General features: G+C 45.1%; 1 protein-coding gene and 1 long non-coding RNA gene across 15 annotated transcripts in view; one reads left to right on the top strand and one right to left on the bottom strand.

Moving 5' to 3' along the window:
* Positions 1 to 2,307: 2,307 nt before the first annotated feature.
* Positions 2,308 to 17,725, top strand: part of ICA1L (islet cell autoantigen 1 like) — a 31,669-nt gene continuing 16,251 nt past the window's right edge. For 2 of the 13 annotated variants that reach the window (XM_083710569.1, XM_083710573.1), the window contains exons 1-6: positions 8,052 to 8,878; positions 11,271 to 11,483; positions 11,770 to 11,842; positions 12,486 to 12,609; positions 15,518 to 15,716; positions 16,834 to 16,959. In XM_083710569.1, coding sequence (XP_083566695.1) covers positions 11,325 to 11,483; positions 11,770 to 11,842; positions 12,486 to 12,609; positions 15,518 to 15,716; positions 16,834 to 16,959 — 681 coding nt within the window. In that variant the 5' untranslated portion in view covers positions 8,052 to 8,878; positions 11,271 to 11,324. Of the gene's footprint in view, positions 2,606 to 5,444; positions 5,631 to 7,382; positions 7,559 to 8,050; positions 8,941 to 11,270; positions 11,484 to 11,769; positions 11,843 to 12,485; positions 12,610 to 15,517; positions 15,717 to 16,833; positions 16,960 to 17,725 lie in introns of those variants that run through there. The other 11 variants (XM_083710575.1, XM_083710574.1, XM_083710578.1 and 8 more) reach the window with 11 other exon arrangements.
* LOC310833294 lies at positions 6,293 to 7,556 on the bottom strand. Of its 2 annotated transcripts, XR_014558620.1 has the most exons (4): positions 7,419 to 7,556; positions 6,716 to 7,270; positions 6,577 to 6,665; positions 6,293 to 6,362 (listed from the first exon to the last, which is right to left on the bottom strand). It is a non-coding gene; the product is annotated as an uncharacterized lncRNA (long non-coding RNA). The 2 variants fall into 2 exon arrangements; XR_014558621.1 differs by having other exon boundaries at positions 6,577 to 7,001; positions 7,405 to 7,539.

Here is a 17,725-nt window from a genome sequence, read left to right as displayed (position 1 = left end):
GGGTGCCTCAGGGTTCTGTCCTCTCCCCCATGCTTTTTAATATCTATATGAAGCCGCTGGGAGAGATCATCAGGGGGTTTGGACTGGGTGTTCATCAGTATGCAGTATGAGTGCCTGGAGGCGGTTGGAGGTTGGATGGCGGCTAACAGATTGAGGTTGAATCCTGACAAGACAGAAGTACTGTTTTTGGGGGACAGGAGGCGGGCAGGTGTGGAGGATTCCCTGGTCCTGAATGGGGTAACTGTGCCCCTGAAGGACCTGGTGCGCAGCCTGGGAGTCATTTTGGACTCACAGCTGTCCATGGAGGCGCAGGTTAACTCTGTGTCCAGGGCAGCTGTCTACCAGCTCCACCTGGTACGCAGGCTAAGACCCTACCTCCCCGCGGACTGTCTCGTCAGAGTGGTGCATGCTCTGGTTATCTCACGCTTGGACTATTGCAACGCGCTCTACGTGGGGCTACCTTTGAAGGTGACCCGGAAACTGCAATTAATCCAGAATGCGGCAGCTAGACTGGTGACTGGGAGTGGCCACCGGGACCACATAACACCGGTTCTGAGAGATCTGCACTGGCTCCCAGTACGTTTCCGAGCACGATTCAAAGTGTTGGTGCTGACCTTTAAAGCCCTAAACGGCCTCGGTCCAGTATACCTGAAGGAGCGTCTACACCCCCATCGTTCAGTCCGGACACTGAGATCCAGCGCCGAGGGCCTTCTGGCGGTTCCCTCATTGCGAGAAGTGAGGCTACAGGGAACCAGACAGAGGGCCTTCTCGGTAGTGGCGCCCGCCCTGTGGAACGTCCTCCCATCAGATGTCAAAGAGATAAAGAATTACCTGACATTCAGAAGACATCTTAAGGCAGCCCTGTTCAGGGAAGTTTTTAATATGTAATGCTGTACTGTTTTTAACACTGATTGGGAGCCGCCCAGAGTGGCTGGGGAAACTCAGCCAGATGGGCGGGGTATAAATAATAAATTATTATTATTATTATTATTATTATTATTATTATTATTATTATTATTGCCTCCCACCCACAGGAGACCAAGAGAAAGGGAAGAAATCCTACTTACAGTCTGCACATTTTGTTCACAAAAAATCCCACCCACTACTCTAAACTAGCTAACTAAAATGCCCACCCAAGACTAACTCTGACCCCAACCCCAGCCCTAAGCCTAACCCTAACCCTACACTTACCCCTAACTACTCCTCTATGCACAAAATAAATATATACAAAATGTGCACAAAATAAAAATGTAAAATAAAAATATGAAAACAAAAAACCAAATAAAAAGTAAAATTAAATGTTAAAATTAAAAAGTAAAATAATGAATAAAATAAAAATAAATAGAATGAACTGAATCAAATAAAAGTAATGAATCAAATAACAATCACATTAATACCTCTCCTTTTCATCTCCAACCACCACAACACCTCTCTCTACTACTCAGCTTGCCTCAATGGCTGCCGGCAAGTGGTGGGTTGTTGTTTTTTTATAAGATATTTATTAAAAATTTTAGAGGTACAAAAAGAGAAAACAAAAAACATCATTTTTAACAAAAAAAATACAAAAAAGAAAAAAGAAAGAGCAGAGAATTAAAATCCATAAAGCAAAAAGAAAAAAACAAGGAAAAATACAACAAATCTTCCCATTACTTATCTTTCATTAGCTTATTTCCCTGACCTCCTCGCACCTCCCTTTTTTGTATTCTAGGTCAATTATCCATTCCAGCAAATCCTTTCCCTCTTTTCAAATTTGTGTCCTGTAATTTATCTTAATACAGTGGTACCTCACAAGACAAAATTAATTCGTTCTGCGAGTTTTTTCGTCTTGCGAATTTTTCGTCTTGCGAAGCACGGATTCCCATAGGAATGCATTGAAAATCAAACTTGCAAGACGTTTTCGTCTTGCGAAGCAAGCCCATAGGGAAATTCGTCTTGCGAAGCAACTCAAAAAATGAAAAACTCTTTCGTCTTGCGAGTTTTTCGTCTTACGAGGCATTCGTCTTGCGAGGTACCACTGTATTAATATAACTTTACTTTCACTCCTTTCACCAATTAACAGTCTTTTTTTCCCTAAATCTTTGTAACATTTCTGCTAAAATCACATAAATTCATTCCAACGTCATTCTAACATTCATTAATTTTGCAATGTTTCTGTAAATAGTCTTTAAATTTCTTCCAATCTTCCTCCACCGACTCTTCTCCCTGGTCTCGGATTCTGCCAGTCATTTCCGCCAGTTCCATGCAAGTGGTGGCTTTTAATGGAGAAGCAAGAGATGTCACAAAGGAGGGCAGGTCCTGGTCACCGTGGCAACCTCCCCACCTGGACCTGGCCCCTCCTGAGAGGTGATGCTCCACTGTCAGAACTTGGAGGGACCTGCTGTTCCGCCTGCAGCCCCATTTCCAAAGGGAGACCATCCCCACATCCTTCAAGGCAGGCTAGGGGTCTCCATAGCGCAGGATTGGACCATCTGCTTTGCATGCAGGCCTTCTGTCCTTGGCGGCATCTCGGGGGGGTGGTGGCTGGGAATGCCCCCCCTTCAAAACCCTGGAGAGCTGCAGCCAATCAGTGCTGGCTAATTGAAGAAGGATACTGAGCAGCTGGAAGGTGAGCAGAGAAGGGCGACTAGGATGATGAAGGGTTTGGAAACAAAGCCTGATGAGGAATGGTTGCGGCAACTGGGTATGTTTAGCCTGGAGAGGAGGAGACAGAAAGGAGAGCCATCTTCCAATATCTGAAGACTGCAAGAGGGAGCAAGCTTGTTTTCTGCTGCTCCAGAGGGGAGGACAGAACAGGAGATTCAGACCAAACATTAGGAAGAACTTTCTGATGGTAAGACTCTGGGACGGTGGTGGACTCTCCTTCCTTGGAGGCTTTTAAGCAGAGGTTGGATGCCAATCTGTAAGACATTCAGCTGCAATTCATAGAATCATAGAATCATAGAGTTGGAAGAGACCACAAGGGCCATGGAGTCCAACCCCCTGCCAAGCAGGAAACACCATCAGAGCACTCCTGACATATGGTTGTCAAGCCTCTGCTTAAAGACCTCCAAAGAAGGAGACTCCACCACACTCCTTGGCAGCAAATTCCACTGTCGAACGGCTCTTGCTGTCAGGAAGTTCTTCCTAATGTTTAGGTGGAATCTTCTTTCTTGTAGTTTGGATCCATTGCTCCGTGTCCGCTTCTCTGGAGCAGCAGAAAACAACCTTTCTCCCTCCTCTATGTGACATCCTTTTATATATTTGAACATGGCTATCATATCACCCCTTAACCTCCTCTTCTCCAGGCTAAACATGCCGAGCTCCCTTAGCCGTTCCTCATAAGGCATCGTTTCCAGGCCTTTGACCATTTTGGTTGCCCTCCTCTGGACACGTTCCAGTTTGTCAGTGTCCTTCTTGAACTGTGGTGCCTAGAACTGGACACAGTACTCCAGGTGAGGTCTGACCAGAGCAGAATACAGTGGCACTATTACTTCCCTTGATCTAGATGCTATACTCCTATTGATGCAGCCCAGAATTGCATTGGCTTTTTTAGCTGCCGCATCACACTGTTGGCTCATGTCAAGTTTGTGGTCAACCAAGACTCCTAGATCCTTTTCACATGTACTGCTCTCAAGCCAGGTGTCACCCATTTTGGGAGCACATAGCACTGGCCTACTTTACAGGGATGTTGAGCATCCGAAAGTGCCTGACAAATGTTGAGCCTTCCATTTCATTGTGGGGAACAGCTGCAGCGCATCAGGAGGTGTGCATCAACTTCCATTTCTACTCTCTCCTGCAGCCAAAGGGGCTGGGCTGGATTACCAAATAGGCAGAGTAGGCACTGGCCTATGTACCCCACACTTTTTAGGGGTCCCGCAACAATGGATCAAAATAATATTGATTTGATCTTGAAAGAAAATGACAATCAAGCTTTCTTAGTTCAATGTTATTCCAGCGTGCACACAAGGCCTGCCCCCTGCCCAGATTTTGTCTGCCAAGGGGCCTCCACAGAGTTTAATCCAGCACTGCCCCATGAACAGCCCAGTATACCTGAAGGAGCGTCTCCACCCCCATTGTTTTGCCCAGACACTGAGGTCCAGCTCCGAGGGCCTTTTGGTGATTCCCTCACTGCAAGAAGTAGGATTACAGGGAACCAGGCAGAGGGCCTTCTCGGTGGTGGCGCCCACCTTGTGGAACACCCTCCCATCAGATGTCAAGGAAATAAACAACTATCTGACTATTAGAAGACATCTGAAGGTTGAATTGTTGGGTGTATAAATGATGTTTGTTATATGATTGTTGTTTCTTATATTGTTGTTTGTTTTTTCTATTGCTTGTATGCTTGTTTGTATGTTTTTTTCTTTTTTCTTTCTATAAATGTATTTGGAGATTATGTCTTTATTGTTTTAAAATAAACAACTATCTGACTTTTAGAAGACATCTGAATGAAAGTTTTTAATGTTTGATGTTTTATCACTTTAATAATAATAATAATAATAATAATAATAATAATAATAATAATAATAATAATATTCTGTTGGGAGCCGCCCAGAGTGGCTGGGGAAACTCAGCCAGATGTGGGGGTATAAATGATTTATTTTTATTATTATTATTATTATTATTATTACAACATTTTCAGGTTTTTTTGCTGCCTACCTGGGACTTAAAAACATAAGAGGCCTATTTACTGCATATGACTGATGGGCTATATTCAAAATGGTGGATCACTGATTGTGCAAGCCTGTCCTAAGTCTTCTGCATACCCACTGGACATATATATATTATGTCCAGTAGCACCTTAGAGACACACTAAGTCTGTTCTTGGTATAAGCTTTCAGCCAACACGGCTACCTACCACTGGACTTAAGTAACATCTCCACACTCATGGATTTTCCCAGTTACAAAGTAACCAGGTCTAGCAATGTGCCTTCCCTCTTCAATATTATGTTAACAGACGTAGAATAGTTGTGGATTAGCTAGTCAACACACCTACACCTGCATGCGTGTACATACACACACACACACACACACACACACACACACATTTGGCTTTAGATTGAAAATGATGGGTCTGCACTCTGCACCTTTGAAAGTCGTCATAAATGCATACAACTTGTCCAAACTTTGCCTGGGAGACCAGAGTATTGTTTGTTAATTATTATTAATAATAATATTTCCTATCAGGTTTATTTTAATTGCTTTTTGCCATCTTTCCCAACAGAGAGAAGTTGTCCTTGGGCCAAACTTAATGATGGGTATAATTAATTTTATGAAAATAAAACAAATAAAATTATTATGAAATAAAATTATTATGAAATATAGCCACAGCCCTATTTGAATATCCTTTCCTGGTATACATATGGGGGGGGGGGGTAGGAGGGACAGAGAGGAAAATAAACTCTGCTAAACACATGCAAGATGTCCAGTTAATGGTATCACTTTTGGGGCACATTTTATCTTCCAGTCATTTCACCACCTCCCTCCCCCAATTTAGACTTAATTTCTCATTTTCATAAACGCCTTTATCACCCATCCTTATAGGCACATCGAGACTGAGAAAAACTGCAGATAACTTTTTTCAAAATCGGGAGTGTTGAACTTTAGCAGATACCAGAAATACTTGGCTTCAAGAGAAAAAGAGAGACTTCCAAGTTCGTTTATTATATTTCATATGCTGTGATTTGAAATGACCAATTAAAATGGGGGGGGCCTAAACCATTGGGATAATTTGACGTGCTCTACAGAAGCAGCTCGTCGTTTTCCCCTCCCAAGTATAGAACTGTTTTTCTAAGGAAACAAGGTAATGAAAAGCAATGCGCAAATAATGACAGTATTCCTTCCCAAATGCTCAGGGGAGAAGCCGGGCCCAGCAATACTTTTAACGGTAAGCGGCAACAGCCATTTTGGCGGGAAAGTGTGTGTGAGGGGAAAGAGGGAGGAGCGCCTCATGTTGCCGTTAAATCACCTCAGGCCTTTGCTGCGGCAGTTGGCCACGCCCCCTCCTCACCCCGACCGTTGGCTTCTTCGCGGGGGAGGCTCTCCGAAGCAGTGAGCCCGCCTCCCCACTTGCCCCGCCCCCCATTTTAGAACTCCTGTCGCCAACGTTATTTTCCTGTCAGAGACCTTAACGTGTGGGGTGCAACGGGCCCACCTAGAAATAAAAATACAGTACCCGTTGTCTGCGCCATCCCAACACCCATAATTCCCACCGCCCCAGTTCATCGGGGTGGGGGAGGGCGGCCATGGGAGGGGCGGAGGGAGGGTTTTGCGCTGGCATACCTAACAATGGCACACCTGTGGCACACCGCCTGTGGCACACAGCCTGTAGCACACCTGTGGCACACCGCCTGTGGCACACTTGCAGCACACCGCCTGTGGCACACCTGCAGCACACTGCCTGTAGCACACCTGTGGCACACCGCCTGCGGCACACTTGCAGCACACCACCCGTGGCACACAGCCTGTAGCACACTGCCTGTAGCACACCTGTGGCAAACCGCCTGCGGCACACATGTGGTACACTGCCTGCGGCACACTTGCAGCACACCGCCTGTCGCACACCTGTGGCACACCGCCTGTGGCACACTTGCAGCACACCGTCCGTGGCACACCTGCAGCACACTGCCTGTAGTACACCTGCGGCACACCGCCTGTGGCACACTTGCAGCACACTGCCTGTAGCACACCTGTGGCACACCGCCTGTGGCACACCGCCTGTGGCACACCTGTAGCACACCTGTGGCACACCGCCTGTGGCACACTTGCAGCACACCGCCCGTGGCACACCTGCAGCACACTGCCTGTAGCACACCTGCGGCACACCGCCTGTGGCACACTTGCAGCACACTGCCTGTAGCACACCTGTGGCACACCGCCTGTGGCACACCTGCAGCACACTGTCTGTAGCACACCTGTGGCACACTACCCACGGCACACCTGTGGCACACTGCCCGTAGCACATCTGTGGCACACCTGCAGCACACTGCCAGTGGCACACCTGCAGCACACCGCCTGTAACACACCTGTGGCCACTGGTGGAGGAAGAGTGTGCTGGGAGTGCACGACCCCCGGCAGCACAATCCCCAGGATGCCATCACAGCTGTCCCCCCACCTGTGCTGGGCGCCCTGCCCCCACAGGTGGCGTGCCCTGCTCCCAGGATGTGCACTACGCCCCTGCGGACAGCGCACCCCGCCCCTGGGATGTGCACCAGCCCCGCCCCTCCTGCTCTCCTCCCCCAGTGCTGGAGCATGAAGCTCTGCCACTGCCTGTGGCATTTTTGCGGCACACTGCCTTTGGCACACTACCTGTAGCACACCTGCGACATATCTGCAGCACACTGCCTGTGACACATCTGCGGCACACCGCCTGCGGCACACCGCCTGCGGCACACCTTCAGCACACTGCCCGTAGCACACCTGCGGCACCTGTGGCACACCACCTGTGGCACACCGCCTGTGGCACCTGCTTATTGCTGCCCTTGACTCAAGTGCCTCCCTCAAACCAATCAAAGAAATGCGATGAGGCAGACCTGGAAAAATGTGTAGAAAAGTGCTTGTGGTCACCGAAACAGCATTTCAGGTTATAAATGAAAATTGCAGCTCTTTCTCCCATGTGAGAAGTTGCCTCAGGCTCAACCAGGGGCAGACTTTGGTTATGTGGCAACCTGAGAGAGGACAAATTTTGGCCTCCTCCCCTAAGTATTTCTTACTTTCACAATAATTCCTTTTGGTTCAGTGGCTTTTTATGGATCTTCTCAGACGCTACCCCTATCAATACTGTATAGGTTTTATTATTATTATTATCATTATTATTTTGCGTTCTTCTTAGCTCAGTGCCCTGTGGCGGGGAACCGGCCACAGCACCCTAAATCTTGCGTTGCCTCAGCACATGGATATAAAGAGCTTTCTAGCATGTGCATCACTATAAATTGGTGCTTTCCGGAAGAGTAGCCACCCTGAATTGCTTTGGGAGGAAGGGTGGGAAGGGAAATTTAATAAATAAATAAATGGACGTGTCAGGCTCTGGTAGCAAGAGTCTGGTGTCAACTTCAGACCTAACACGTTTATTATGGTAATAGTGGTTTAGTGATTCGCCTTTGTGGCACTGGGCAAAGTAAGCTTTACAGAGTGCAACAATAAAGAGGTTTAAAAGCAAACAACCCCTTTTTGAGATCAGTTTTGGGAACTGAAGTTGCCACCTTGGTTTCCTGCAACCACAGCCCTCGACGCTCCAACAGTACTTTGATTCCTTTTGTAGAGCTCCATGGAAAAACCCAAGTTTTTATTTATTTTCTGATTTGTTAGATCCTCAATAAATATCACTCTCTGGTGCACACTCTGTTCATGGTGCACACTGGTGTTTTTTGTTTCAGCTGTGATAAAAATCACAGCTGAAACAAAAACATCAGTGTGCACCATGAACAATTATAGAAAGAGCTAAAACCTAAAGCTGAGTTCCTAATAAAAGCATTTGGCACTTTTGCCATTTGGACTCCTCTGCCTCCTGAACTTTTGCCTTGTAAATAAGCCCACAGAAGTTACTAGCCTACAATTAAGAGAGAGAGAGAGTAGCTGGTGCTTCCATACTGGTCCCGGAGATTAGGAAGCCCTTCTCTGCAGCCAGCATGGTAAAAAAAAAACAGGCTACTAGTGGCTCCTTTAGCAGGCCATTTAAAAAGTTGCCTTTTATCATATGCGCCTGTCTACCACAAGTCTACTGTGTCACCTTGCTGGCCAAGGAGGAAGGGGTAAGTGATCCTTCACTCCTCAGCCAGGTTCCTCACTTGCCTATATAGAACTCCTAGTTGCCTATAGCAACCAGGAGAGTTCTTAAATACAAAGTTTTACCAGCCTCGCACAGCTGCTTGCATATAGACTTTTTAACCTTGTGTTGAAGGATGTAAGTAAGTCTCCTTTCAAGCCCTGAAAGCTGACCAAGGGCAGTCTTCAGGTGACTTAAAGGTAAAGGGACCCCTGACCATTAGGTCCAGTCGTGGCCGACTCTGGGGTTGCGGCGCTCATCTCGCTTTATTGGCTGAGGGAGCCGGCGTACAGCTTCCGGGTCATGTGGCCAGCATGACTAAGCCGCTTCTGGCGAACCAGAAAAGCGCACGGAAAAGCCATTTACCTTCCCGCCAGAGCGGTACCTATTTATTTACTTGCACTTTGACGTGCTTTTGAACTGCTAGGTTGGCAGGAGCAGGGACCGAGCAATGGGAGCTCACCCCGTCTTGGGGATTCGAACCGCCGACCTTCTGATCGGCAAATCCTAGGCTCTGTGGTTTAACCCACAGAGCCACCTGCGTCCCACTTGCTGAAGCTTAAAAGGAAATGTCTAGGGCCTGAAGGTATCCATGAATGGCCTTAAGCTACTTGTGAAAGCGGTCACTGTGGTGGTAGCAACCATTGGGGCATGATCCTTTGGAGACCAGATCCGCCTCCTTTTTGGCAGCCTCTCCCCCACCCCACCCCGCCAATACCACCGCTTCAACAGCACTCGGCAAATAGGAAGCGCTGCTGGTCTTCTCCCAATGGCAGAGGGTTGGACTACAGGGGGCAGCAAGATTTACCTCGCCTGGGCCGGTTCATTCCAGCAGAGATCCCTTTGTGGGCCGGATTGCGCACACGTGTGAGCACCCACGATTTCCAGCATCTGCGTCTGCACAGATGCAATTTCCGGTGCCGCGGAAGCGAGTCCCAGTGCTGTGCTGGTTCAGCGCAGCGTGTGGGGACTCGCCGGGCGGGCAGCTCAGTTTGGGGGTGGCTCATGATCCAGTTAAATGACCTCCATGGGTCGCTTGTGGCCCATGGGCCTTAGATTGTCTACCCCTGACATAGGCTTTCAATTCTCTACGACTGAGCATGCGTCATTTGAGATGACAGAACATAGGAAAAGGGACTGTTGCTATTTAAACCCCACCGGTCTACTACCCTTAGAATCGCAAGATTGTCCTGAGAGCACTTGGACTAAAACTGTCAACCAAAAAGCTTTACTTTTCTGGTTTATCACCGCAACAGTTATTAACACTGGGCTTCAGTAAAGCAAATAATTTGATTAGACAGCGCCTGGGACAAGGGTGGCGCTGTGGGTTAAACTATAGAGCCTAGGACTTGCCGATCAGAAGGTCAGCGGTTCAAATCCCTGTGACGGGGTGAGCTCCCGTTGCTCTATCCCTGCTCCTGCCAACCTAGCAGTTCAAAAGCACATCAAAGTGCAAGTAGAAGGTAAACAGCATTTCTGTGCGCTGCTCTGGTTTGCCAGAAGCAGCTTAGTTGTGCTGGCCACATGACCAGGAAGCTGTACGCCGGCTCCCTTGGCCAGTAAAGCGAGATGAGCGCGCAACCCCAGAGTCGGCTACGACTGGACCTAATGGTCAGGGGTCCTTTCACCTTTACCTTATACTATATCAAGCGACAGAATAATTTGACCACAATAAGGAAATTTTGTCCATGGTATGATTATTTTCCACCGAGTCATTTTGACATGTTGGCACCCTGTTTGCAAAATTTGACAATTCCAAAATACAGATGTGCTTTTGCTTTCGCAATATTGAATATACTGTCTTCGGCTGTATTTGAGGGTTGATTTCAAAAAAATTATCTGGAAAAACAGTTGTGTCCCTGTGGAGATGGCAGTATTGAGTCAGTGGCTCATGTGCCTGCACTCTTTATAAGGATTTGAGGAGTCAGGTTATTACCCCTCTATTATTCTCCATGTTCAACCATTGCTAGTGTGGCCTTCTTTTTAGCAGATCAAGATGATCAGGTTACAGCAAAAACTGCAAGGTTTTTAGCAGGGGCAATTAGAATAAGATCTATTATTTGATTATTGATGCAAACCTCTAAAATGTATTTTGTATAGTTATGTTTTTACCTCTATCTTCAGTACATATTATTTTATGTTATTGCTATGGCTAGTGGCTGATGCAAATAAAGATTCTTCTGATTCTGAAAAGGCCTGTTGCTGTCACTTATCTGAAAAGGGGGGAAAAAACAGTCTTAAAAATTTATAGGGATCTCAATTTGAAATAGCTCTTCAATAATTTAAATTTCAGGGAGTACTGTAGTAAACAATGGCATTTAATCTGATACGGAAAACTGATCTAGTTAAACCAAGCATAAATGTCAAGTTGCTAAGCATCACATCCCAATGCAAACTTAGACTGTAGCTTGCAAACTGTGTACAGTATTTCCTTTCAACCGGTCCAAGAAAGAAAGTTTACACTTCTTATATTTTAAGCTTGAGAAATGCACTGAAGTGGTACAGCGTATCCCCAATTTCATCTTCTTAGATACTTCTTTATTGGACTTGTGGACATCTATTTACTTTTGGGTTTAGTCACTCCATGGACACCTTCAAGCAAGGCAACCTGGAAGGCCAGTCAGTAGTCAGCAGGATGCAGAAAAAATACTGGAAAACAAAACAAGTTTTAATAAAGGTTACAGGAAAGAAAGAAGATGAACATGTGGTAGCATCTGACGCGGAATTAGATGCCAAAATAGAGGTAATTATATACATATATATATATCGGAGAGAGATTCATTTATAAATACAGTTCTTTAATAATACCATGGATGGCATACAACTTTTACTCAGAGTAGAATCATACAATTAAATCAGGGCTATTACTTCCAATAGGTTTACGCTGAGTAAAACTTAGCTGAATTTATCAAATGGTTATTGATTCAGCTTGTATTTGGGAGGTTTGCTAGTTAAATCAACAGTTATTTCAATGTTCACATTTGTTTTTCTGGCCAAATTAATTTGCTGACACACCTTTTATTTTTAAGGTTTTTCACAGCATTCAGGTGACCTGTACAGATCTTCTGAAGACAATTGAAAAATACCAGCAGAGACTTAATGGTAAAACAGACAAAAATCTACCTGTTTGTTGCTTTATAATAATGCTTTGCTTGATGTCAGATTCCATGATACAGTGAAATAAGATATATATATTCTATACTGAGTGAGATGAATGTTTTCAGGCTTTCAGTTTTTGCCATATATTATTCATAGCACTTTACAACAAGAGGTGTACCATAAGTTAGTTAATAATTCCTGCACTTTCAGGTTGTGAGATTGATATTAAATAGCTGTGAAGACGGTGGCAGGCAGCAGAGTGAATCAGGCCCTTGAATGTACTTTTGAATGCTTGAAACATCCCCTCATGGAATGGAATGTCAAAGGACCCAGTTCCTTTTCGATGTAACCACAGGGCTGCTCGCCCATCTCTGCTTTCAGTAGTTAATTTATTATATCCTTGTTGTCAGAACAGTGCAGCTATGAAAAACTACAGTAAGCCTATCCCTAAAGCCAAAATTGCATAGTCAATACACATTGGGTACAGTGGTGGGTGGGATGAGCCTGCATTTCCTGCAATAGAGAGAACCTCACATAGTTTATGATCTAACAACATCACCAAAAAGAATGCTTTTCCTTTCCTGACCTTGCTTTTAATTTGTGTGAATATGTGTGAACTGATTTATTATGTATCTCCCTTTTGTAGATCTATCTGAGCAGGAAAACGAACTAGGGCTTTTTTTAAAGTTGCAAGCAGATCGGGGTGAAGCTCAAATTGACAAGATGACTGATGCCACTGGCCAGGCCCTCTGTTCTTCTTCCCAACAAAGGTTTGTGTGTTGTATAAAAATAACATGTTGACTAAGGGACGCGAGTGTTGCTGTGGTCTAAACCACCAAGCCTCTTGGGCTTGCTGATCAGAAAGTTGGCGGTTTGAATCCCTGCAACGGGGTGAGCTCCCATTGCTCCATCCCAGCTCCGGCCAACCTAGCAGTTCGAAAGCACACCAGTGCAAGTAGATAAATAGGTACCGCTGCGGCGGGAAGGTAAACGGCATTTCCATGCGCTCTGATTTCCGTCACAGTGTTCCGTTGCGCCAGAAGCGGTTTAGTCATGCTGGCCACCTGACCCAGAAAGCTGTCTGTGGACAAACGCCGGCTCCCTCGGCCTGAAAGCGAGATGCGTGTTGTACCCCATAGTCACCTTTGGCTGGACTTAACTGTCCAGGGGTCCTTTACCTTTAAAAAGGTAAAGGTAAAGGTACCCCTGCCCATACGGGCCAGTCGTGTCTGACTCTAAGGTTGTGCACCCATCTCACTAAAGAGGCCGGGGGCCAGCGCTGTCCGGAGACACTTCCGGGTCACGTGGCCAGCGTGACAAAGCTGCTCTGGCGAGCCAGCACCAGCGCAGCACACAGAAACACAGTTTACCTTCCCGCTATAAAGCGGTACCTATTTATCTACTTGCACTTAGGAGTGCTTTCGAACTGCTAGGTGGGCAGGAGCTGGGACCGAAAGATGGGAGCTCACCCCGCCGCAGGGATTCGAACCGCCGACCATACGATTGGCAAGTCCTAGGCACTGAGGTTTTACCCACAGCGCCACCTGCGTCCCTTTACCTTTACCTTTTACTTAATATGCTGACTGAGTGTCAGATCCCTTTTTGATGTTCCAGAGTGCAAATAACTTGAATTGAGACAAGAGTAAGAACACTTCTTCAAAAACCAGTGAATCCACAAGTGTTAATTTCTCTCTGCTAGCTCCGTTTAGGTGTTCTTCACTCCCATGTTGAACTACATGAGAACAAGGAGCACATTGCACCGAGTAGCCTCATGCCTGATGTTGCACATTCTTCCCTTGATATCTGCAAATATAGCACAAATGTCTGTAGTTAGAGGGCCTTTGCATGTATCACTGTATGTGTGAAGCCTTCTCTGGAATCTGCAGGCAAGATAGAAATTCACTAGAAGGGAGGGTATAATATCTGCTGTATCTGACTGGGGATGATAGGTAAGACCAGTTTTTGAAAATGTCTGCATAAGAAGCTTCTGCAAAGACCATTTTGACTAAAAGTATCTGTTAAGTTGTGGGTGAACATATCAGACGACACAGTGATTCTTCAAACAGCTCTTCTTTATTCAGAAGCCAGAACAGAACTGAACTGAAGGCCTCAGTCAGCCTGCTTATATAGAGCTCCAGTACCTTGTTACTGTAACAACTTTCTAAAACTATCCAATCACTGAACGTCACTTTTGATCCTTCATTTGCATACTAACTATCCAATCACTGAATGTCACTTTCGATCCTTCATTTGCATAACTATCTACAGTATCCCCCTGCTGGCCCAGGGTGAGAACTTCAGTACATAACAGTATCCATGCAGAATTCAAATCGCATTCATATATGCTCAGGTTATTATTTGCAAAAATAAACTTTGCTGCAAAATTACGTGACTTGACTCACTATGAAGATATCCACGAAATAGTGTTTAGGATTAATGGATAAAATTCCAATTTTTTTAATGGTATTTTTGAATTAAATGTGATGTACTGTGTCCAGTTCTGGGCACCACAGTTCAAGAAGGACACTGACAAACTGGAACGTGTCCAGAGGAGGGCAACCAAAATGGTCAAAGGCCTGGAAACGATGCCTTATGAGGAACGGCTAAGGGAGCTGGGCATGTTTAGCCTGGAGAAGAGGAGGTTAAGGAGTGATATGATAGCCATGTTCAAATATATAACATTAGCATTAACATCCTTCACCTTATGGAATTAAACATATTAATTCATCACTTAACATAAATAAAATAAAATAAAATCACATAACATAACATAAATAAAATAAAATTCATCACTTAACATAAAATCCTAAGCCAATTAAGTAAATTAAGTCAAAGGTCTGGAAACGATGCCTTATGAGGAACAGCTAAGGGAGCTGGGTATGTTTAGCCTGGAGAAGAGGAGGTTAAGGGGTGATATGATAGCCATGTTCAAATATATAAAAGGATGTCACATAGAGGAGGGAGAAAGGTTGTTTTCTGCTGCTCCAGAGAAGCGGACACGGAGCAATGGATCCAAACTACAAGAAAGAAGATTCCACCTAAACATTAGGAAGAACTTCCTGACAGTAAGAGCTGTTCGACGGTGGAATTTGCTGCCAAGGAGTGTGGTGGAGTCTCCTTCTTTGGAGGTCTTTAAGCAGAGGCTTGACAACCATATGTCAGGAGTGCTCTGATGGTGTTTCCTGCTTGGCAGGGGGTTGGACTCGATGGCCCTTGTGGTCTCTTCCAACTCTATGATTCTATGATTCTATGATCTCAATTGGATAGCGCTTAAGATATTAATAGTCTGGTGCTCTTTATTGCTATGCAAGCTCAACTTCACATGAGCCTCCCATTGAAATCAGGCTGCAGTTTAAAAAAACCTTTTTTCAGTATAAACACACATTTCATTGTTATAAGGTAAGGGCAGACACAATTATTTACAACATTACTAGTATTATTTTACTTAGAAGTAGGGTTTTAGTATCACTCATGGTGGTTGTATATACATCATTGAATGCAACACCCTCAACTTTATTTGCTTTTTAACAAGGATGTTAAAATAGTAACATGAATAAAGCCTTTCTTCAATACAAATATTGATGATTGGAACTGCTCATTGTCCTCTATATCCTCTGCCAGGTACCATTGGTATTTTGATGTGATAACTAATCCAGTTCACTTTCCCCCTCACTTCAGGCTAGCTCTTGGCACGGCTTTGTCTCGCCTCGGACAAGAACTTGCAACTTTTAGTCGGAGGGCCGTGTCAGATACTTTGCTTACAATCAATCGAATGGAGCAGGCGCGCACAGAGTATAGAGGGGCTTTGCTGTGGATGAAGGATGCTTCGCAAGAACTGGACCCAGACACTTGCAAACAAATGGAAACATTCAGAAAAGTAGATATTCCCAAAGCTAAGATGTCCTAGTCCAGCTTTCCCCAGCTTGTTGCCCTTCAGATGGGCCTTCCCCGTGGAACGCCCTCCCACCAGATGTCAAAGAGAACAATAACTACCAGACTTTTAGAAGACATCTGAAGGCAGCTCTGTTTAGGGAAGCTTTTAATGTTTGATGTATTATAGTATTTTAATATTTTTTTGGAAGCCGCCCAGAGTGGCTGGGGAGGCCCAGCCAGATGGGCGGGGTATAAATAATAAAATAACAACAACAACAACAACAACAACAATTATTATTATTATTATTATTATTATTATTATTATTATTATTATTCAGATGTTTTGGACTACAACTCCCATTATCCCTGACCATTGGCTATGCATCATGATGTCACGTGTGCAACATTGCCCCCGCCCCATCATCCTTGCAAGCCGGTGCCTCTGCTAATGGGAATTGTGATCCAAAAGGTTGGGGTAGACTGTTGTAGGCCCTGTTTCTTCCAGGGATCGTATCTGGGGAAGGATTGGTGATGAGTTTCAAGCACATGCACTCTCTTCTGAAATCTTTCCACACTCCATCACACCAAGAAGTGGGAATCCCATATTTATTTGTACTTTTAATCCCGCTGGTCCTGCAGGATAAAATGCACTTTTGGAGATTTCAAGAAAGGAGTTAAGAGAAAGAAACAAAGGCTTGTCTTTAATTAAGAGTAATAACTGCTGGGGTGTGAGTTTGTGTAAATATTGGAGGAATAGGAAGACACATCCTCCTAAATAATCACTGCAGGAGTAATTTATTCTTTTGCTTATGTTTGTTTGAATTGGCAAGGAGATGTCCAGTCAGTGCTTCGGCATGTGAGGAATATGTAAAGTATACACAGATCAGTATACAACATACAAAGAAGCTAATGGGAGTTGTCATAGCACGAATACAAGGTTAACTGTTCCCCCATACCGTATGTGCCAAGCCTGATCTTATAGGCTGTTGTGCTTGTGCAGAAGCTCATATGATTAGGCTGCTAAGTATAAATAGTGAATTTTAGAGCATGCACCTAAACGAGTGCTGTGCTTATTTGTTTGCTTTCAAACGTCATTTCAGTTTCCTCTTTAATTATTCTAGGTGCAGGTGCAGGTAAGAAATACCAAAGCACAGTTTGATAAGATGAAGATGGATGTTTGTCAGAAGGTGGATCTTCTTGGAGCCAGCCGCTGTAATATGCTGTCACACTGTCTTGCTGTCTACCAGGTATCCACTCCCGTATTAGACGGCGTGAGAATTTCTATGCAATTGATGAATGACCTTTGAAGCTGAACATGTTTAGCTTAATGTAGGCCCTTCCTGTGTTCATAATGATCTAGTAGGCGTAGGATGCTTAAGAACAGCTGACTGATGGAAGTATAAACAATATATTAGGGTACTTCCACATGACCTAGGTCCCATCTGTGGATGGAATGCGGGTGGCGCTGTGGTCTAGACCACCGAGCCTCTTGGGCTTGCCGATCAGAAGGTCAGTGGTTCGAATCCCCACAAGGGGGTGAGCTCCTGTTGCTCTGTCCCAGCTCCTGACAACCTAGCAGTTCAAAAGCATGCCAGTGCAAGTAGATAAATAGGTACTGCTGTGGTAAGAAGGTAAACGGCATTTCAGTGTGCTCTGCTTTCCGTCACAGTGTACAGGTGCGCCAGAAGCGGTTTAGTCATGCTGGCCACATGACTAAAGCATGACTGGCCACATGACTGGCCACATGACTAAAGCATGCTGGCCACATGACTAAAGCACAGAAAGCAGTCTGTGGACAAACGCTGGCTCCCTCGGCCTGAAAGCGAGATGAGCACTGCAACCTCATAGTTGCCTTTGACTGGACTTAACTGTCCAGGGGTCCTTTACCTTTACCTTACACATTTAAAAGCAGTATCATGCCACTTAATCAGTCACAGCTTCCCGCAAAGAATACTGGGAGCTGTAGTGATGTTCAGGGTGCTGAGATTGGTTAACAGTTAATCCCTCTTTCGA

The sequence above is a fragment of the Podarcis gaigeae genome (genome assembly GCF_964106915.1).
Source record: "Podarcis gaigeae genome assembly, chromosome: 1".
Classification (NCBI taxonomy): domain Eukaryota; kingdom Metazoa; phylum Chordata; class Lepidosauria; order Squamata; family Lacertidae; genus Podarcis; species Podarcis gaigeae.
The sequence above is the reverse complement of the archived record's forward strand: the minus strand, read 5'-3'. Positions and strand labels throughout refer to the sequence as shown.